We start from the raw sequence: 22206 nt of genomic DNA, 5'->3' as shown, positions 1-22206 counted from the left end.
TCTCCAGAAACCTGATGGTCAGCTGGGTGGCCCTGACGTGTCAGGAAACCCAGTAATTTTTCCTCTTTGTAGCCTCACCCTAGGGCTCTGGCATGTGGAATCTGGAGCCCGTTTCCTTCCCTAAATAGCTTTTACGCCCCACATCTTTCATTAACACTGAACTCGAGATCCCTTCTTGACTCGTAAAGAGTGCCCTTTAGTAGGGTGTTATAAGGATCTTGGGTATGACGTAGGGGAGCACAGTTTCTAAACTCCAAACCAGATCACATAGGCTGACAGTGTTTTTGAGCCCTTTCTAGATATAGGGTTTTTTTTTTCCTGGAGACCTAATTTCAATGCCAAATGTTTGCATTTCTGAGACATTTCCATGGTTTGAGGCAGTCAGTAGGTTGTTTTTTTGTGTTTTTTTTTAAGCTGAGCCATCCTGCCACCTGTTGGCAGCTCAGCAGTAGCTCAGCTTGGACTGGGAATCGAACCGCTGTTGCTCAGAGCTCACACTCTTGAGCGAGCTCTTAACCAACTGAGCCACTCGGCCGGCCCTGCAGTCTGTAGGTTTTAAACTTCAGTGTGCATAGCAACCATCAGGGAGTTTGTTAAACTGTAGATTCCCATATCTATCTCCAGAGATTCCAGCATGTTAGCTCTGGGATGGGGCCCAGGAATCTGCATTTGATACAAGCAGCCTATATCTGATAAAATCCAGGCTGAGTCATTCTGGACATGAATGGCTTTTGGACATCTTTTCTCTCCTGCCTTCTGCCAGGACCCGAGTTCCCTACCCCCAGACCCTTCCGTTTGGCACAATTCTGAAATATTTCCAAGCAGGTGCTCCTGAATTCCACCCATGCTGGACCATGGCCTTGAAAATAGCCACTCTCTGTTCTCTTGGCTACAAGGAGTTGTTGGGGCATTGAATGGGCAGGATCTCCCTTTGACCTCTGTGTTTACCTGGGGAGGGGTGGGTGGTCAGGCTGGCGAGGGGCTTCGTGGGCTAGTTAACTGGCCTCCTTCTCAAAGTCATGTCCTCCAGTGTAACTACTTTTCCTCCCCTTGTTCTTCTCCTACAGCCCCATCTGCACAGCTACAAGGAGGCCTTCGAGGAGATAGAGGGAACCTCCCCGACCAGCCCACTGCCCAGTGGGGGTAAGAGCTCCCCCATAAGCCCCTCTTCCCTGAATCCCCTCAGGCCCCTATCTCAACCCCTGCCTGTGTAAATATCCCAGGTTTGGGGTGGGGGGTGCTGGCCAAGTTGGGCAAAGCCAGAGTCTGCCCCTCCTCACCCCTAATGGCTCATTTCACTTCACCGCCCCTCCCCCACTTCTCTTCTGTTGTCCATACTCACAGACATCTAAGGAAGCAGCAGCCCAAGTCTTAGGATTTGGCTGACTGACTATGAGGCCCCGGGGCTCCCATAGGATGGAGTTTTCTTAGTTGCTGAGAGTCTTTGCATCCTTGTACAAAACATCCCTATCCTAAAATGGGTCTTTGTGACTTGCTGGTGTGTCTCTGAGACACCCCTTGACCTTGCTTCTGCCCTCATTTAGTTTCTGTCAAGGAAATACGGGCCCAGAACGCTTGGGCTGACTGAGTCCCCAACTCACCTGTCCTTGGCCTCCAGGCAGGAGCATTTAGTCTGCACCCCTGGTGTGCTCACGGGAGAGGCAAATCCCCAAAGGGCAGAGGTATTTCCACCCAAAGAGAAGACCCAGATGAGCACGGAAGTGGGACAGGGTTTCTTTCTGTGGTAGAAGAGACATGTAGAGGGGCTGGAGGAGGCCCTTGTGGGAAAGCAGTAATGGAAGCAGGTTTCAAAGGATTCAGGGTCCCCTTAAGAAGCCCAGGTTGGTAGGGATGGGAGACAGTGGTGTTGCTCCCGAGTTGGGTTGGCTGGGCTCGGCCCAAGCTATGCATTTGCCCAGGTGAGAGGGGAGGAGGGTGAGGACGGGATAGCTGGAGCTGGCCATGCGTTCTCCTGGTGGCTGGCTGGCCGGCTGACGGAGGAATGTGGCACCAGTGTCTGACCCTTGCACCAGTAGAACTCCTGTTGGCTGCCATCTTGGGTACGCAAGAGGCTGAAGTTGTGACTAGAAGCCAGGGCTCTCCCTAGAACTGTGCTGTCCAATATAATACCAGCTATGTTTGTGGTTTAAATTTTTTAATAGCCACATTAAAAGCATAACAGGAAACAGAAGAAATTAAATTTAGTGATTTTTTTTATTAACCCTAAATATCATTTCAATAGGTAAGTCAATATAAAAATATGAATGAGCTATTTTTCAATCTTTTAAAAAAATGTAAAAAGTGAAACTAGTTTTAATACTAGGTTTTATTTAGCCCCAATGATCTAAAATAATATCATTTCACCATGTAATGATATATTGAGATATTTTGTGTTCTTGGCTCACACCAAATCTTTGACAGCTGGTGTGTGTATTATACTTATATCTCTCGGTTCAGACTGGCCACACTGCAGGTGCTTGAAGGCACCGTGGCTTGTGGCCACCATATTGGACAGTGTAAGCCCTGGCAATCTGCTCAGGTGACAGCTCTGGGGCCTTTTATAACTGTGAAATCTGTCTCCCTGGTCTTACCCTTTACCTTCACACCTGCTCTGATTCCCTGTTGGTCCAAACAGCCAGGATCTTGGCCATCACCCTGTTTTGGACAGAAGCCATGTGGGCTGAGCTAGGGTTGGGTTTTGCCACTTGTTCTGTTTCCATTCTTCTTTCTCTCCCCTTGGCCAGTGCTGGGTGGGTAAGTCAGAGGTTTCATCCATGCACAGGACTGAGAGAGAGGACAGAGGCGGAGAAATGTAAGGAATTCACTCAGGAAGCAAAAGCCTTGTCTGGCTTTGGGGCCACCCACTCGTCTGCCTCAGCAAAAGGGCCAGACCCTGGGGACTAGAGCATGAGCAAGGAGGGAACTGGAGGTACATGAGGGGAACCTAGAGAAACCTCCCGGACTTGGGGGGCTGGAGAGACGTCATGGTCATTCCAAGGACAGTGGCCTTTGAGGCTGGGCTTATTCTTTCGTAATTAATTATGTTCGAATTCATTTGTCTGACAAACATTAATAAGTGCTTGATAAGCATCTGTGGCAAGATACCTCTGTGCATGTGTGTAGAGTGAGAGAGAGGGACAAAGACACACAGGCCTAGACCTACCCCATGCCTGGATGTGTGTGTTTGTACACAGTTGTCCCCTCTTCTGTATTGGTCTGTTGGGCATCTAAGGACGGAGTGAGGCTGGAGTGCAGGAGTGGGCCACCCACTCGATCCCTATGATAACTCCCTATTCCCACGGACACCTATGTACACACCAGCGTGTGCACAAATAAGGTATATACATTACTCGCGTTGAGAGAGAGTATTTTTTGTTAATTTCCAATAGGCCTCACTGTCTTTTGGAAAAGGGAGGCGGGGCTGGGGAGGGTCCTGGAACTGCTGTGTGGGTCCTGGACAGCTGAGGGCCACAGCTAGCCTGTTGAGGCTGTTGGTGTGGGGCAGGCAGCCTCGGACTGGTTTGTGCGGCTGCGTGTCTTCAGGGCCTGTGGCCTCTGCAGGCCACAGATGGCTGCGATAGGAGACACAGAGCTTTCTTTACTTCTCAGAGGTGTGTTAGGAGACGTGGCAGCCGCCACTGAGCCATCTCGTGACTGGGCATAACAACATCTCTGCAGATCAGCTTAGAGTCTGGCCCTGTCCTTGGCTGGTGGGACAAAGCCTGAGCCCTTCCTGACCTTGTGTGTTATGTGACACTTCTAACCTAGACGGGTGGTTTGGGAGGGACCTGGGATTTGCACAGGGAGGTAGTTGTGTTCTTGGCTGAGGATTGTGGAGATCGGGCTTCTCCCTTTTCTAGAACACTGAGGTTTAGGGGGCGCAGAGAGCCCCACACTGAGAAGCTCTCTCTTTCTGGGGTTTACAAGGGGCACACGAGGCTGGGGGTCAAAGATCTTTGGCTGCGGGCTGGCCTGGGGCCTCGGGGTTGGCCTGGGACTGCTGCTGATCCTTTCTCCTCCATCTGCCGTTGACAGGATGTACTATCTGGGTGCTTCCTTTTCTTTGGTTCTCTTCTAAGTCCATCTAAGTGTCTGGTTTCGAAAGACTCTGTGTGTGTGTGTGTGTGTGTGTGTGTGTGTGTGTGTGTGTGTGGCAGGGACTGAGAGGAGGAAGGAAGAGAGAATAACATAAAGTCAGAGCTAGCCGAAGAAACCTGAATGTATGTTGTAAACCATGGCACGTAAGGGGACCTTGGCAGAGACACTAAGGGCCTGGGGAAGGGAAGAATTTGTCAAGGTCGAGGGGAAGGGCCAGGACAAGAGCACCACATCCTGCCTCCCTTTGCCCTTTAAACTAATGCGGAGAAACACGGAGAAAAGAAAAGGCAGTGGCGCCACAGCAGCACCCCCAGGGCTGGGGCTGGTTCCTCTGCTTCCTCTCCTGTGCCCACCCCTCCTCAATATGCCCTCACTTTTGGGTGCCCTCCATCCTGCCCCTCCACCTCCCCCCACACCTCCCACCCCAACGCTCACTCCCTGTGTCTCCTCTCTTCTTTCTGGCACAGTGCGCTCCCCTCCAGGTCTGGCCAAGACACCCCTGTCTGCTCTGGGCCTGAAACCCCACAACCCAGCGGATATCCTGTTGCACCCCACGGGTGGTGAGTGACTCTGGCTGGATGGGAGGTGGTGGAGGAGGCCAGAGGGAGGAGGGAGAGGTCAGAGGACTCCTGTGGTCCTGGGCAGAACCTCAGGATCTAATCAGAAAACACCCAGGGGTGGTAGGTTCTCTGGACCCTCCTGGAAACCAGGGGTGGCCTGGGTTTGTGCCCATGCTGAGGTCAGGGGGTGAGGAGGCTAGGCCCCTTTGCAGCCTTCCTGCCCATTGACTTGGAGGGGTCAATGCCACTCTCAGCATGCTCTGACTTGGGGAGTTGGGGTCCTGGCCTCGGTTTCCTTGGAGGTGGTCATCTCTCCCAGAAGCCTGGCTCTTCTGTCCCCCAGTGTTCAGACACTGTGTCTGGATACACACGCACACATGCACACATGCCCACACATGCTCATACCCTGGGTTCATCTCTTCCATGTCCTCATCACATTTCTCAGCTCCTCTCCCTCCTGTGAGGGAAGGAGAAAGTTGGGGGGCCTTGGGCCCTTAGTGGCCAAGCAGGCTGGTTTTAGGGCTGGGCTGGGACTCTGGGGGCCAACTTGGCTTCTTTTCCTTAGTCACCAGAAGACTGATCCTGCCAGGTAGGAGCGTAATGGCATGCTTGTGTGACCCACGGGGACACACGGCTGGCACAACCTCCCACTCAGGAGGTGTCTGCATGGCCAGGGACACTGAGTCACCAGGGAGAAGGGGACGGGAGCTGCTTGTCACCAGGCCGACACACTCTTGCTTGAGACACAGCCCACAAAAGCCCTGGGGCAGGGGCTGTGACAGGGACACTTGGAACTGTGGGGGCCAGGGCCTGCTACTCCTGAGAGTGAGGCCTCCAAACTGTGCCCCGAGTGCCGCCCCGCCCTGGAGCCCGAGGTCCTGTCAGGGTGGACCTTATCCCTCCCCCTGGGGGATAAGTCACCTCTGTGGAGAGTCACCTCTGCCCTGGCCTCATCCCGGCTTCCCCACCTCCCTTTTCTCAGCACATTCTCTCTCACAAGAAACAATCTCTGTTAATTGACCGTTCTCTCTCTCTCCTTTTTGCTCTTGCTCTCGTCTTTATCACCTGCCTCTTTCCTTCTTCCCCACCTCTCTTCTCATCTTCCCCCAGAGGAGGATGAGGGGAAGGAGGTGACAGAGCTTTCGGAAGGTAAGTGCAGGTTTGCTGTGTGTCGCTTCCCGCTGCCCGGGTTTGGGAATGGCTTTTCACACAGAGCTTGATGTGGCTGGCTGGGGGACAGCTCTCTTTGCTGACCAGGTGTCTCAAGTGACCAGGCACATAGCCTCCTGGTCCCCACACCCGGGTGATGAGTGGTCACCCTGGATGCTGCCTGAGTCCTGACTGAGGAGCTCGTAGCGTGGGTTCAGGCGCAACTAGTGTGGAGGCGCTAGTGCGGTGCCACCTTGCTGACAAAATGTCCCTCTTGCCATAGCCACTCCTGGTGGCATTTCTGCCAGCCTGCCTGGAGTGCAGCAAGCCCTTTCAGAGGGCGAGGGCACTCACACGCAGGGATGGGACTCATTATTCCTTTTTCTGGATATACTCCACATACAGAGCTCAGAGCTGAGACCTCTGCACAACTGACATTTGGGGCAAGACACTGCTGAGTTGTGGGGGCTGCCCTGTGCATGGTAGGACGTTTAGAAGCATCCCTGGCCTTTGCCTGCCACATGCCAGTAGCACCCACCCAGTCATGACAATCAAAGTGTCTCCAAATTGCAAGTTTCTCCTGGGAGACAGTCATCCTGTTGAGAGCCACTATCTAAAAGCCGTGAATTGGCCTCTTGAAGCCCTTGCCTGGTTTCTTATCAACCCAGATGGTAGGAAGTCTGTCTTTCTGGGATCTCAGATGACTTTCAGGGGATTCCAGAAAAGCTATGGACCTACCCCTATACATCTGGACACCATGCACGTAATTTTGAGAAACAGTTTGAAGGAGTTAGCATGTCTGCATCTCAGCTTATGAACTCCACATTGTACACCAGGAAGCAGAGGGGGTACGTAATCTAGTTGAAAGCCTTTAACTTATTAGGAACAGAATTCAAATGGGGACTCAGCATCAGGTAAAGAGAAGGGGGTGCTGGCATGGGCGGCTTGTGTGTGGTTTTGTCGCATCTGGGTGAAGTTCAAGCCGTGTCCACCAGAAGGGCTTGGATGAGGTGGGTGCCGAAGCACCTTCTAGCTCTGACATGTTAGATGTTCTGACTTGTCACCTGGGTCCTAATTCCATGTGGCCTGGTTTCTTCTTTTTTAAGATTTTATTGGGAAATTGGGGGAAGGAACAGCGTTGGGGAATCGGGGAAGGGGAACAGACAATTTGCTGTCCTTTTGTTCTTCAGTCTAGTTGTGGAGGACGCTGCTTCACTGGCCCATGTTGGTATTGTGATTGCGTTTTTCCCGGGTGAGGCAGATCGGTCCCCAGCCATTGAGTGGCCGCTCACGGCGGCTGCTGGCTGCTCACAGTAGCTTATGGCAGCCCGCACTGCAGTCCCACTGCAGCCTACGCCTTCGCCGGTGACTGACGGCAGCCCAGCTCCAGGTCGAGGTGTTGTTCACCATCTTAGCTGTTGGCCTGGTTTCTTTAAAGACTCCATCCTCCTGGTTTTCTTAAGCCCACTTCCCGCTTTTCTTTATACTTAACCACCTTGATTTTCTAGCCCCAAAGTGGGCATAGGCTCTGCTCCTCTGAATCTGCCATCCTCCAGGTGAGATGGCCAGAACTTCCACAAAGCTTTGCCCACTTCTAGCCAGAGTTCGGGCAATCACATAATGCTGCCTGGGGGCTGCAAACGAGGTGCCCCCAGCAACCGGCCCCAGAACAGGGTGAACTGCAGCGCTCCAGGATGCTAGTTCCCACCAGGGCAGGAGAGCTGGGACAGGAGTCTAGGATAAGCTGGGGCCTGGAGCCAGCACTTGTGTTTCAGATGCCCACCCACACTCTCCTCGTGGTTGCTGACTTCAACAGACTGGTGGGACCTCAAACCCTTTCCCATAGGAAGGTCTGAGATAGATTATCCCACAGGCTGACAGGCCCTGGCTGTTATGTTCCCCCTTTGGGGTGCCACTTCAGAACTGAACTGAGACCTGCCAATTGTGCTCACAAGTGACAGCCTTCAAGGCCCCGAGGCCCCTGACCTGCCTCCATCTGTCCTAAAGACACAGAGTTAGGAGGGCAAGGTCCTTAGGGATCAGCTCTGCCACACCTGTCATTTTCACAGCTGTGGAGCTGGGGTTTTGTTGTGGGGTAAGGGTGGGGACATCTGCCCAAGGTCACAGTTAGGAGACAGCAGGACCAGAACTGGACTTATTGGTCTCCTGTCTCCTAGTCAAGTGGCCATTTCAAAGCCCTCCTCCTGTGTCCGGGCACTGTGCCCTGGGATTGGAGCGTGGGGGTAGGAATTGCTGTCCTGGCCTGGGGAGTGGGGCCCATGAGGGGCAGGGCATGAGGCTGTGGGCGGCCAGCTCAATTTTTCCTGACTCATGCACCACCTCCCGGGTCAGACTAAAGCATGCATTCTTTGCTAACCGTCTGAAGCTCTGTGTGCCTTCCCTGCTAGCGTTGATGGGAAATTCAGAAAAAGGTGTCCGTGAGGGAATGTGGTCAGGAGCAGAATACTCAGCTAGGGGAAAAGACGACTTTCGGGGCGTCTGCTCTGCTCAAGGCGCCGTGCTAAGTACTTGACATTCATTCTGTCATTCATCGATTCATGTGTTCAATACATATTTTGTGTGCCTACTGTGTGCCAGGCACTGTGCCAGGCTCTGGGGGGTATAATGACATGCAGTACCATGGTTCCTAATCTCATGGAGCATAGGCGTGAACAGGAGCCAGAATTAAATGGTCGTTCAGAATTACATATTGAGATAAGTGTTATGGAGAGAAAGGATGGCAGTTTTATGAGACCTGATGACTGAAGCAGTGAGATGTGTGGGTGAGTGACATTAACTTGGTGGAACTGGGATGAGAGACAAGCCTTCCAGGTAGAGGACAAGGGCATGTGCAAAGGCTCCGGGATGGGAGCCAACAGCATGTTTTTTTCTAGGACCTGCAAAGTCAGTGAGGCTGAGAACACAGGGGAGCTGGAGGCTGGACCAAAGGGGCTCAAAGGGGCATGTAGTACAGAGTGAGGTTCAACAGGCAGGGGTGGGACCATGTGGGGTCACTGACACATCGTCTTGTTTAGTAATCACAGAAGCACCGAGCAGAAGATGGTAGGAGCCCCGTTTTACTGATGAGGAGATGATGATGTTTAGGGATATTAAATGACTTGTACGGGCCCACACAGTCAGTCAGGGGCATGGCTGAGAGCCCATGTCGGATCGACATGTGGAGGCCACCCCTTTCCAGTGACTGCACTGGTCATAATCTCTGTACATGAACAGTGGCTGCACTGGTCATGGGGACTGGGACTCTCCTTCATGAGGAAGGAGAGGAAGAAAGCCTGCGGCTGTAAATACGGGAGGTCAGCATAAGACTGTCTTCCCAGTGGTGACACAGGGAAAGAAACTTCTTGCCCAGAGGAACAGGAACAGGGGACATTCGGGTTAGGTTCTGTTTGTCCGGACGATTAGATGGGACTGATTTGGCACAAAGGAAGACATGGGAGTAGAGATGCCACTCCCCGGGAATTCTTCCTGCTCTGAGATCCTTGGTGATGGGTGTATTGTGGCACCTGGGATTTTAGGGCAGTATTGTGTGATGCAGATTTATGTGCCAGGTCCTGTGCTAGGCATGGAGGGTATAACAACGCATGACATAGCTTGGTGAGGACAGAGATGCCAATGGACACTTCAGTATAAGGTAGAGAGAGTGCTGAGTGGATTAGGAACAGGGTGCAGTGGAAGCTCAGAGGAAAGGGGCATGTGGCCTGATCTAAAAGGGCTGAAATTCTTCACTTTCGAGCTCCTGGCCGGAGGTGGGGGGGGGGTGTCTCTCTACTTCCTACCTCTCCCCGCTGCCCACATGTTTTCATTTATTTGGAATGGGCGGGCCCCTTCTCTCCAGGCAAACAGCCTCTTCTGGGAGGCAGAAAATGCACTTGAGGGTGTGGATGAAAAGCTGACAGTGCCCTGGTGGGGCCACCTCACTCTTGGGCCTCCAGTTGCTCTCATCCACCAGCAGCCACTTGGAATGGGTTTGGGCTCTTGGAATGTTCTACATGAAGCACCCTGCCTGGCCCCACCCCTCCTGCCCTTCTCAACCCCATTGCCTCTGGGTGCAGCTGCTCCAGGATTGGAGGACAGGAGGAAAACAGCAGGAGAGGAGTGGAGAGAGGCATAGGCCGGCAACAGTGGGGCTGCTTGTGAATAACTAGCTGGACTTAGCAAGAAAGAATAAGAAGGAACTTGCCCCTCCCTTATAGCTTGACCCTGTCTGGGCAGGTGGGTATTCTTATTCCCATTTTATAGATGAGAAAACTGAGTCCCAGATATGGTCAGCAGCCTCTCCCCAGGTTACTCTTCCAGTAACTGGAAGAAGGGGAGCCCGCCAGGTGTATGTTGTTGTGAAGTGGTGAGCAGAGGAAAGAGGAGAGGAATAGGCAGGAAAAGGAGGCATTTTCAATGTGGAAATCTGAGTCTGAAAACTTGGGAAAACTGATTTTTTGGCCTAAAAGGTTGGTTTTGAACAGTTCTGGAGATAGACTCGGAAAATCAAGTCATTTGCCAAAGGGCCCTCCTGCTCTGGCTTGTGAGGAGTGGAGACTGAGTGAAAGGGCTTCGCTCATCTCTACCTGGATCAGGAGGGCAGGGTGGGTGGGGGAAGAGTTCAGGCTTCAGGCGTCATCCATGTGGATTTTAGCTTGAACTTTTGGGGTCAACAGGAACTCCAGGGAATGAGAAAAAATTAGTGTGTGTCTTTTAGGCCTTAGTTATGATATATCTCGGTGGGCTGGAGGGTAAAGGTCACGTATCTGCCAGTTTGTGGGACAGACACATATCGAGGGCCTGCTAAGTTCCAGGCATTGCTCTAGACGCCTGACTACAGATCAGTAAGGAGCCGAGGTGCCCAGGGGGTGGAGGGATCCCACTGCCATCTCTGGGTGGGAGACGGGGTGCCAGGAAGAGTTTTCAGAGAGAGTGACTCTGGGTGCCGAGGGATGGACGGGGAGGGTGGGCTCTGGCCTTGGGTCTCCGTTAACCATTTCTGTGGGTGTGAGGTACTATCTGATGGTCTCTTCTGCTAACCTGGATTACCCCAGGGCATGAAGCCAACCCCCCAAGACTAAAGATGCACTGAAACTATTAGTACCCTGGTTTTTCAGCTGCATGTATGCAGTGGGCCAGAGAGCAGGCTCTGGACCAGACCACCTGGGTTCCAGGACCGACTCTGTCACTTGCTACTGTGTGGCTGGGGCAAGATAGTTACAGTCTCCGAATTCTGTTCTCATGTAATTGTTTACTGTTTCTATCCTTACTATCCTGTGGAGCGGGCTCTTCTCTGGCTTATGGGCTGGGGTTCTTGGTAGCAGCCAACCCTGGGTGCTCCCCTGAAGCTGTGACCCATTTCTGGGCCACCCAGAGCCAGCACTGAGCATCAGACCATGATGCTAGTCTCTATCACCACTGATGGGCTGTGTGTTCTGGGGAAAATCACTCCACTTCTCTGGGCTGAGGAGATGGGTTAGCTCAGGGGTCAGCAAACTTAGTCAAACGACAGACATGCTCATTTGTTTATGTGCTGTTGTCTATGGCTGCTTTCACGCTACCACAGCAGAACTGAGTAGTTGTGACAGAGGCTGTCTGGCCCACCAAGCCTAATATATTTACTATCGGGTACTTTACAAGAAAGTGTGCCTGCCCCGGGTCAGAGGATCCCCATAGCATCTCCTAGCTCCAACAGGTCCCCAGGCACACATGGCCCAGACTCAGTGCTTTTGGAATGGATACAGCCTGGGGCTTCTGTGAGGTGGGTGGGTGGCCTGGGTTGGTTGAGGGAGCTCTTGAGGAAGCCTTGTTGGCCTCTGCCCATGTGGAGTCCAGCTTTGGGTGCTGAGGTGGCTGGTGCTACATCGCCCTGCACCCCATACCTGGCATATATTACTCCGAGCTGTCCCTTTGCAGACACCTTGCCCCACCCCTATCCACTGTCACTGCTGTTGGTTGGAGGGAACTCTGTGTGGAAACGAAAAGACAGACTGGCAGCCTCTGGCTGGAATTTTGCACAGACCTCTCCCTCCTTCCCGCCGTCCCCTTCTTCACCCCACACCTCTGTAAAGGACCCTGTTCTGGAGGACCATCCTTTCCCTGTGTCCATAGTTCTCTGGGGCTGGCTGCAGGATGTCAGGCTGTGAGGCCACTTCAGAAGCCACGCCCAAGAGGCTGTGCCCTATGACACCCTGCTGATTAGGAGCCTTCCAAAGTCAGGTTTTCTTTGGGCTAAGGGGAGGGGGCCTTTCTCTGACTCGGCGACCCGCACAGTTCTGGCCAACAAAGGCTCTGGGGTCCTGGCCTGCCCGGGGCTGCACTTACTCTTCAGTTCTTCCGTTTCTCAGGCCGGTTTCAGCAGATGCCCTAATTGCAGGCAGAGTGTGCGTCTGTACTCAGTTCTGTCCCTCCTGAGGGAGATAGGACCAGTGCCAGGTTTGGAGGTGGCAGGAACGTCATCCATCTCTCATCATGTCCCTGGAGAAGCCCAGGGCGCCCTGCTGCTTCTCCCTGTTCCATATCGAGTTAGTGTGTTGGGCTGGCCTCAGAGCGGGAGTTGGACGAGTGCTGGCTGGGAGTCTGGGGGTCTGGCTCCTGGCCCGGCCTCCAGTCATTCCACTCTCGAGGCCTCAGTGTCCTCATCTGTGAGATGGCCTTTCTGTCACCTGTCCTCCATCCCCTTCCTCTTAGGGTATTCTGAACACCAAGTGGGGATGATGGTGTCAGTCTCGGGAGGAATGCTAAGTGTGCCAAGCAAGGGGGAGTGGGGTGGGGTGGGTGTGTCTTGGCACGAAGGGGCTGGGCGTGACTCACCAGCACAGGTCTGCTTCTGGGTCCTGGGTATGCGGTGCAGCGGACGTGAACCCTGGCACTGTCCTGAGAAAGGGGCAGGCCGGCTGGGTTCCTGTACAGCCCAGATTCCAGGGGTGCCTGAGGCACCTAGAAGGGCCCGAGGGGCTGGGTGGCAAAGTCGTCAAAGAAAAAATCAGGTAAAGAGGATGCCAGCTGTGGCTAGGCGTCCTAGTTCTGGGAGGGAAGATTCCATGATAGTCTTGTTCACAGGCAGAGCTGGGGTCCATTTCTGGGAAACTTTTCTGAGTTAGGCCATGGGTAAAGGTTCTGTGGGGGCTCCCACAGCTTCCCCAAGACACTGGGAAAAGGGGTGGGCATGGGCAGGCGGGAGCCCCAGGAGAAGTATCTTTTGTGTGCTTGGCTGTCTTCTTGGGGCTACCCCCGCAGGCTGGACTCCCTGGCAGGTTGGATGGGGTCCAAGCTGTACCCCATCAGCCTGTGCTCACTCACTGTCTCCTTGTCCCTTCCAGAGCCCCGGAGCTATGTCGAGTCAGTGGTGCGGACAGCAGTGGCTGGACCCCGAGCTCAGGACCCTGAGCCCAAGAGCCTGAGCACCCCAGCTACCCAGGCCTATGGCTCTGAGACACCCCTGAGGAATGGGACCCTGGGTGGCTCCTTTGTCTCCCCCAGCCCCCTCTCTACCAGCAGCCCCATTCTCAGTGCTGACAGGTAAGTGGGGAGGAGGAACACAGGGGTAGATGGTGAGAACCCAGGCCTGGGACAGCATGAGTGAGGCCTCTTGGATCTGCCCAGGGTGTGGATGGGCAGAAATGCCATCCAGATTGCTGTCCCTGGAAAACCAGCTCACCAGGGCCCCTTGAGAGAGTATCCCCTGAATGCCACATCCTGTGGGGAGCACGAGGATGAATGAGCTATAACCCCTAGGCCCAATTCAATTCCCACATTCAGAACTATGCTGGAAAGTGGGGGGGGGGATTCGAAGGTGAGCCAGGTGTAGTGCCTCCCACCAAGTTTAAAATCTAACAGCAACAATCACTATGTAGTGAGTGCTTTTTACGCATCATGCACTTTGCTAAAGGCTTCATAGGGTTATTTTATTGAATTCTCTCAGTAATCCTATGAGGTAAGTACTATTATTATTCCCACTTTTCAGAAGAGAAAACTGAGGCACAGAGAGGCNGCCACTTGAAGACTTCCTTGACGCCATGCACTGGGCTTGCACTGTACATGGACCGTCTCAAAAACCCAATGAAATGGCTTCTATCATCAGCATCTCTGTTTTGTAGATACTTGGCACTTGCTGGGCTGAGGGTCTGAACCCAGCTCTGTTGGACTCCAGAGCTCCCAACCAGTGTGCTGAATACTTAGAGCAATTATTGAGCATTCCAACAGGACCCGCACGTGCTGACTGCCAGGGCCTGATATGAGAAGCATATCCATTGCACAAAGTATTTTCAGAGCGCGCCTCCAGCCCAGCCAGACTTGTGCTTCTTTCCAGCTCTAGAGTTTTAATTACCGGCTGAATTAAATTTTTGTCTCAGACCCTACAGATCAATCAAAAGATAGCTCGGGCTCTGCCAACTCCACCACTGACCTGCTGAAGCAAGGGGCAGGTGAGTGGCCCCTCCATACCAGACCCCCACCTCGGCCTTTCCTCCTCTCCGCCCTGTCCCCTCCTGCAGTGGGGTAGACATCTGTCCCAGACCCCAGTGTCTCTGGGTGGGCACATCACATCCCTGTGTGCAGATGCCTTGGCCTGAGGCTGGCCTGCAATTCATCTGCTACCTGAAGAGAGGAGCTGGGGATCGTCCCCACCCACTCCAGCCCCCATGACTCCTCCTTGGGTGGGTTTCTTCCAGCCTGCAACGTGCTCTTCGTCAACTCTGTGGACATGGAGTCACTCACTGGGCCACAGGCCATCTCCAAAGCCACTTCTGAGACACTGGCTGCTGACCCCACACCAGCTGCCACCATCGTTCACTTCAAAGTTTCTGCCCAGGGAATTACACTGACTGACAACCAGAGAAAGTAAGCCTCTCTACCTGCTTCTGTATGGGGCTCCCCTCCTGTGACTCACCTATCCTTTCACTTACCCATCCACTTACCAATCGATTCATCCCTTCCACCCATCTATCTACTCATCCGTCTATCTCCCATTCACCATCCATCCATCCATCCATCCACCCATCCATCCATCCATCCATCCATCCATCCATCCATCCATCCATCCACCCAACCATCCTTCCATCCATCCATCCACTTGCTCACCCACTCACCAGTTAATCCATCCTTCCCTACATCCATTCATTCATCCCTCATCTATCCTCCCCGACGCATTTATCCCTTTTCCCGTTTATGTCTCCATCCATCTACTCATCCACCTGTTTTTCCATTCTTCTGCAAATATGCCTGCATTAGGTATACAGCTGCAAATGCAACTGATAAAAGTACCTGCTGTCCAGAGCTGAGCTCCTCCTCTCATGCTCTCTCTAACTTGTTCCCCCAGCCTGTTTCCTTGCTCCTCCAGAGTCCCCCCATTTCTCATTCCTCAATGTCAGTTTCTTGCTTCTTTTCCTAACCTCCAGCACTTGAGAGACATTTTTATGACCCATCTGTCTGCCCCTGTGCATTGCTCATGTCCCCAGTGTGAGCTTCCTAGGCTGTCTTACTCGTGAGGCAGAGGCTGTGTTGACCTGTGACAGCCACAGATGGTGGGAAGGTGGCCTGACCTGTCACTTTATTACTCATGCTGTGTATCTAATGTCTTTGCCACAGGCTCTTCTTCAGACGACACTACCCCCTCAACACTGTCACCTTCTGTGACCTGGATCCACAGGAGAGAAAGTAAGTCTCTTGTAGATACCTTCCAGCCAGCCAGCTCTAGAACACTGAAGTCTGTGTGTGTGNCCACCCCACCTCACCCAGGGGCTCCTGGTGCAAAGCTTGCCACCTCCCTGCAGCTGTGAGGTCCCTGCCAATCTTTGTCTCTCCTGCCATGTCATCGAGGGATAGAAGTTTGTGTCTGGAAAGAATCAGTCATCTAACCCAGCCCCCTCATTTTTCTCATGGGAAATCTTTAACAGCTGAATCCAGGTTTGCCAACTCACAGGCCATTGCATTGTACTTCCCTATGGACTTGTGCTTAACTTCAGAGGAGAACCTTTGATTATGGCTATGCCCCCAAGTATAGTGCCCTCTGAACTGAGTTTTATTAGTCTTAGGAATGGGAGCGACTTCTGAGCTCATCTAATCTAACCTCCCAGTGGATAGTCCTTCCACAACATTCAGATTGTGAGGTCAGTCAGCCTCTACTTAAATGCTCCTAGTGATGGGAGTCTCATTACTATGCAAGGCAGCTTGCTCCATTAGTGGCCAGATCCCACGGCTGGAAAGTAGACCTTACACAGCGCTAAAACCTCCTTCTATGACACTTCCTTTTCTTTGCTTTTTGGAGCTACCCAGGAATGAAAGCCCAATTTTGACACCCTCAACATTTAAAGATAATCATGGCACACCTGGGGAAACTGAGTCAGGGTGGGAATACTTCCAGTAGGAACAGGCTCCAGGTGGTTTGACCCTCTCTGCAGTGTCCAGTTTCTGTGATACTGGAGGTGACAAGAGGACAGCCACCTTCAGTTTCAATAGAGGAGAGCTCCTCACTCTGACCTGTGGTTCAGGAGTGGCCCGGTGTGATGGGGAAAACACAGGCTTTGGAATTCAGAGAGAGCTGAGTTGAAACCCTGGTCTTTTATGAGCTGTGTGGTCATGAGACTGTTGCTTAACCTCTCTGAGCCTCAGTTTCTTCTTCTGACAATTCCATAGGGTGATGTAAAAACCCTGACATTCCTGTGCGGGTGAATGAAGCTCGTATTGTCATTATTAGTGGTGGGAGGGAGGCTCTCTGAAAGCCTGTCCTTCATTCAGTGCCATTTGCTGACATCTCAATCTGCCCTTTCTTTCTCTAGCACTTCAATGGGGAGTTTTCCATCAGGAGAGAGCAGTGACCAGGGCCCCCGGACACCCACCCAGCCTTTGCTAGATTCTGGCTTCCGCTCCGGCAGCCTGGGCCAACCCAGCCCTTCGGCTCAGAGAAGCTACCAGAGTTCTCCTCTCCCAACCACGGGCAGCAGCTACAGCAGCCCTGACTACTCACTTCAGCAGTTCAACTCCCCAGAAGGCCAGGCCCGGTCTCAGTTCACTGTGGCCGGTGTCCACATGGTACCTGGGAGCCCTCAGGCACGCCACAGGACAGTGGGCACCAACACTCCTCCTAGTCCTGGCTTTGGTGGCCGAGCTGTCAACCCCAGCATGGCTGCCCCTGGCAGCCCCAGTCTGAGCCACCGCCAGGTGATGGGCCCACCAGGAACTGGTTTGCATGGTAACACAGTCTCCAGCCCCCAGAGCAGTGCAGCCACCACTCCAGGAAGCCCCAGCCGGGGCCGGCACCCTGGGGCCCACCAGGCCTCAGGTCTCCATAGCAGCGTGGCCACCACTCCAGGAAGCCCCAGCCGGGGCCAGCACCCTGGAGCCCACCAGGCCCCAGGCCTCCATGGCAATGTAATCACCACTCCAGGGAGCCCCAGCCTGGGCCGGCACCCCGGAGCCCCCCAGGGCGCCTTGGCTTCCAGTCTCCACGGCAACACAATAGCCAGCCCGGGAAGCCCCAGCCTCGGTCGTCACCTAGGAGGGTCTGGATCTGTGGTTCCTGGCAGCCCCAGCTTGGACCGGCATGTGGCCTATGGCGGCTACTCCACCCCTGAGGACCGGAGACCCACGCTGTCCCGGCAGAGCAGTGCCTCGGGCTACCAGGCTCCTTCCACGCCCTCCTTCCCTGTGTCGCCTGCCTACTACCCCAGCCTGAGCAGCCCCACCACCTCCCCGTCACCGGACTCAGCAGCCTTCCGGCAAGGGAGCCCAACGCCAGCCTTGCCCGAGAAGCGGAGGATGTCCATGGGAGACCGGGCGGGTAGCCTCCCCAACTATGCCACCATCAACGGGAAGGTGTCCTCCTCGCCTGTTGCCAGCGGCATGTCCAGTCCCAGTGGGGGCAGCACCGTCTCCTTCTCGCACACTCTGCCCGACTTCTCGAAGTACTCCATGCCAGGTAGGCCTCTCCTTCCACCTCCATGTCTTCTCCTGACAGATTAAGTCCACCAGTTAGGCGATCTGTCCCACTCTCATCCTCTGGCAGATAACCATGGGTGGATTACTGGCTTGTGGGCCTCTTCAGTTGCCTTATCTGTATAATGGGAATTGGAGGCGTCCTCGAGTAAATGTGCTCTGGTTGTTGTGGTGGCTTTGGGGACAGGGATGAGGATGTGAATGCCAATGATGATAATGATGATGATGAAAATGATACCAGTAGCGTCACTGTTATGATTATCATCACCATCATAGCCAGTACCCCTTGTTGAGCACGGGCTGTGTGCCAGGCTCTGAGATAAATACTATGCCATTCATCCTCACAGCCACGCCCGCCGTAACTGAGGCTTGAAGGGCTCCATCATTTGTCCAGGGTCAGACAGTCCATAAATGGCAGAGCCAGGCTGCCAATCCAGGCCCATACTACCCAAAACTAGTGCTCTTGAGAGCATCATTGGAGTTTTATCATGTTTCCTATCATGTTTCCTATGGTGATGTAGCATACCTCGACAATATGCCTTCCACACCTGGACCTCTATACCTTTGGCCAGTTCTTTTGTCCCACCTTTTGATCCCCACTGTGCACACATCACTAATAATAGATCTGGCAGCCAGATGTGATATGGGACAAGGCCAAGGGTTGGGCATTTCACTGGAGTCTAGTTTCTACCAACCCGGCTTCATTTGAAGCCTGTGCAGGTTGCATACTGAATTCTTCACTCGTCACCAGAACTTGGCCTCTTTTCTTCTACTTAGAGGGCTCATTATCCCAACACAAAGGTCAAGGCCTCCGCTGACTTGCAGCTTCTCAGCTGACCTGGAACCTGCCAGTGTGCAGAGCGGCCTTTGGGCCCCAAGGCATTCGAGGAAGATTGAGAATGTTTCGGGTAGCCTGGGTTGAGCTCCAGCTGCCCAGAGTCTCAGTGTGTCACTCCCAGGTCTTGCCCTGAGCCTGCCAAGCCAGGACACCTACAGCGACCCTGCACCCCCTTGCTTCCTGCTGCCCACCAGAGACATCTGGTTCCCAGCCCCTCTCCTTGGAGGATGCAAAACTTCTAGTAGTTGGGACATTTCCTGTTTCCCACCATCTTCCCTGCTTAAAATAGCCACTGGAATCAACACAGGAAGGCACTTGGGGCTGCAGCCGCCCCTGACAGCTCATTAGACAGGCCCAGCATCAGCAGGGGCCTGGGGCTTCAGAGCAGAAAGAGGCAGCTTGCAACAGTTGCGCAGTCCAGCTGCTTAGCCCAGTGGCCCTCCTCAGCATACAGCTGCCAGGAAAGGGAGCTGACCGACCCCCTCACTGTCCTCCAGAGACAGATCCCAGAAGCCTAGCAGAGTTTAAGTGACACGTTGAAATTGACTAAGCACTGGATGCACAACCCAACCCGTCTGGCCTGTCCCCTGAGCTTTACAGCATCATTAGCACAGGCCCCCTCTGCTCCTGCCTCTCTCTCAAGAAAGGAGAGGAAACATGTGGAATTGGAATTTTCCTTTCTTCCTTTTTGCCCATCCCCTCTTTTGTTGTATTTGGTGCCAAAAGATGAAGGAAGAGTGAGGCCCACGCGCCCTAATACCTAGCCAGGAGGATGTGGCGTAGCTGGCACTGACCCGGCTCCTGCGTCTTTTTACCTGGGAAGGTCTTACTATTAACCATCTGTGTGACTTGTGCAGGTCACTCCCCTTCTCTGAGCCTCACTTTCCTCGTTTGTAAAGTGAAGTGGATAGACTAGGTGCTCTCAGAGCTCCTTCTAAGTATTAATACCTAATGTTCTATGAAGTCAACTCTGGTCTGCAAAGGGTCTGGGATTGGGGGCATCTTCCAGAGAAGTGGGGTATGTGACGCACAGTGCATGGCTTCTAAATTCTAGGCCAACCTTTCCCCTGTTTATCCCTGGGCGAGATGATTTTTTTTTTTTTGCCCTCTAGGATGCAGAACATGTGCTTTCCACGTGGGGAGTGGGCAGGGGTTGGGGAGAAGTGGATGCAAATGCGTCTTTCTGCCCTTGTCCTCCAGGTTGTTATGATAAAGTTGGGGAATGGAGCCTGTAGGGAAAGGTGGTAGAGGTGGGGTGTCCTAGCCTGTGGGAGGGAAGCTGCAATATGGGTTTAGTCTGGATCTTCTAGCGAAAGGGGGAGATGGGTCGGGTAGGGCTTTCATTGCCTCAGTGAGAATGCCACACCAGACTCTTCCACAGGAGAGTAGCTCCGGGACCCACGATGGTTGGCAGGAGACAGGGAAAGGATGAGAAAGCGGCTCGAGGTCCCTGGTAGCGATACTCTGATAATGTTTGAGGAGACCAGCTCTCTCTGTTAGTTTCCTAGGACAGCATAACGAAGCACCACAAACTTGGTGGCTTAAGGCAACAGGTCCAATTCTCTCACAGTAGTGGAAGCCAGAAGTCTAAGATCAAGGTGTTGGCAGAGTTGGTTCCTCCTGGAGGCTTTGAGGGAGAATCTGTTCCAGGCCTTTCTCTGAGCTTCTCATGGTTGCTGGCAATCCTTGGTGTCCCTTGGCTTGGAGATGCATCTCTCCAGTCTCTTCCACCGTGTTCACATGGCGCTCTCCCCTTGGGTCTCTGTCCCTTTCCCTCCTCTTATAAGGACACCAGTCATGTTGGCTTGGGGTCCCCTCTAATCCAGCATGACCTCAGCTTAACTCGATGACATCTGCAAAGACCCTACTTCCAAAGAAGGTCACATAAACAGGTACCGGGGGTTAGGACTCCAACATATCTTTTGGTGGGGATACATTTCAACCCATAATGCTTTCTTTTTTTCTCCTTCTCCTTTAGACAACAGCCCCGAGACCCGGGCCAAAGTAAAATTTGTCCAGGACACTTCCAAGTATTGGTACAAGCCCGAGATCTCTAGAGAGCAAGGTGAGTGCTGGGGGGCACTGGGGTTCATCGGAGGTCCCAGCTGGCTGCTGCTCACTGCGTCTTCCCCGGGCAAGGAAGTGAAGCAGACCCCTTCCTCTTTGTAGTGGGTGGTGGTCGCAGACGGGCTGAGATCAAGGTGAGGCAGGAAGAGCCAGTCCTGGGGTGACGCGTGGGGAGCAGAAGCAGTGGTCGTAGATGCTTCTTTGAAGGATTCTTATTAAAAGCAGCAAAGTCTTGGTTTTCTGGGCAAAGTAACAGCCCGTCCAACGTAATAAGAAACCTTAGCTTTCCCTCTGCGTGATGTGGGAGGTTTTTGCACATGTTACAGAAAAAACAGTTGGGATTGTGGGGGATAAAGATGAGGCCTGCCTCAGGTCCCCGAGGAAAGTCTGTGTGGATGTAGGACAGGGCACCGGTGACTGTCACCCACCGTCAAATCCAGGTTGCTTTTGTGCAACAATGGCGGAGCCGAGTGGCTGCAATAGAGACTACATGGCTTGTAAAGCCTGAAATATTTACATCTGCCCATTTACAGAAAAAGTGCGCCAACTCTAGTATAGCAGGACCCTTCCGAGCATTTGAATTCTAACTTTAAAGAATCGCCTGTCACCTAGCAAAGAGTGAGGTTCGAGAGGCCTTAAGTAAAGACTTAAGTAAAGGNCTCTCTACTCCACGTCCCATGACTATATGTATATATAATTATAGTTGACATACAATGTTATTCAACAGAGGAAGGATGTCTTGATGGATGTGTGGCTGGCATTCTGAGTGGGTCGGGCAGAGAGGAGAGGGCTCTAAAGAAGGAGGCCTCGTGTTTGTGGCGCGCTGAGAAGCTCTTTGGCTAGGGGGTGGACTTAATGACAGGGAGAGGGGACAAGGACATAGGAGAGGGAGCTTGAGATCAGCCCAGGCAGGGCATAGGGTGCCAGGCGTGGGAAGAAGACGGGCTAACCTGTCTCAGCTGGACCTCGCCCCTAGGAAGAGAGACTGTCGCTGACCACCCCTTCCCATATCCACTCCCTCTCTATCCTGGGGCCCCAGGGCTCTGGAAATGCCCCAGCCACCTCTTTGCATTTCTACAGGCCCAGAGTGGGCTGAGTTTGCTGAGTGCCCTGCACTGGCTCAGCGCAATGCGCCCCTCCCAGGTCAGGGCGGTGGCTGGGTGAGCAGAGGCAGTTTTCTTCCAGATTCTAGGAATTCCGACACCGCAAGCCTAGCATGCCTCCCCAGCCTCCTGGCGAGCAGATGGCTCCATTTCTCAGGTCTGCCTCTGGGCAGAGGGTGTAGTCTTCTTTTAAAGGAAGGGGGATCTTCCTTACCTGCCCAGCCACCATTGCTGGTGTTCAGGGAGCCCTGACATTAGGAAGTTTCCACTGTCTCTTACTCACATTCCTTCTGCTGTAGTGTTGGCTCCTTTTAGGACTCAGGAAGCTAGTGATTCTCCTCTGGGATTAATCTTCCAGAATTCCATTTCAGTGTCCCCCACCCACCCTGCCCCGCTCAGTCTGACATGTCCTCCCATTCCTCAGAAACCAGGTTATTCTTACCAGGAAGTGGCTGTTCCA

The 22206-nt window shown here is 53.3% G+C and overlaps 1 protein-coding gene across 1 annotated transcript in view; it reads left to right on the top strand.

Moving 5' to 3' along the window:
- The window catches only part of TNS1 (tensin 1), a 102306-nt gene that overhangs the window by 67438 nt on the left and 12662 nt on the right, over window positions 1-22206 (top strand). Inside the window, exons 19-25 of the mRNA XM_019638197.1 lie at window positions 1068-1143; window positions 4566-4658; window positions 5224-5247; window positions 5769-5807; window positions 13127-13325; window positions 16583-17721; window positions 20555-20641. Of these exons, the coding sequence (XP_019493742.1) occupies window positions 1068-1143; window positions 4566-4658; window positions 5224-5247; window positions 5769-5807; window positions 13127-13325; window positions 16583-17721; window positions 20555-20641 (1657 nt within the window). The remainder of the gene's footprint in view (window positions 1-1067; window positions 1144-4565; window positions 4659-5223; window positions 5248-5768; window positions 5808-13126; window positions 13326-16582; window positions 17722-20554; window positions 20642-22206) is intronic.

This window comes from Hipposideros armiger, unplaced genomic scaffold (assembly GCF_001890085.2).
Source record: "Hipposideros armiger isolate ML-2016 unplaced genomic scaffold, ASM189008v1 scaffold_38, whole genome shotgun sequence".
In the NCBI taxonomy this organism is placed as follows: Eukaryota; Metazoa; Chordata; class Mammalia; order Chiroptera; family Hipposideridae; genus Hipposideros; species Hipposideros armiger.
This window is presented reverse-complemented; position numbering and strand designations above follow the sequence as displayed.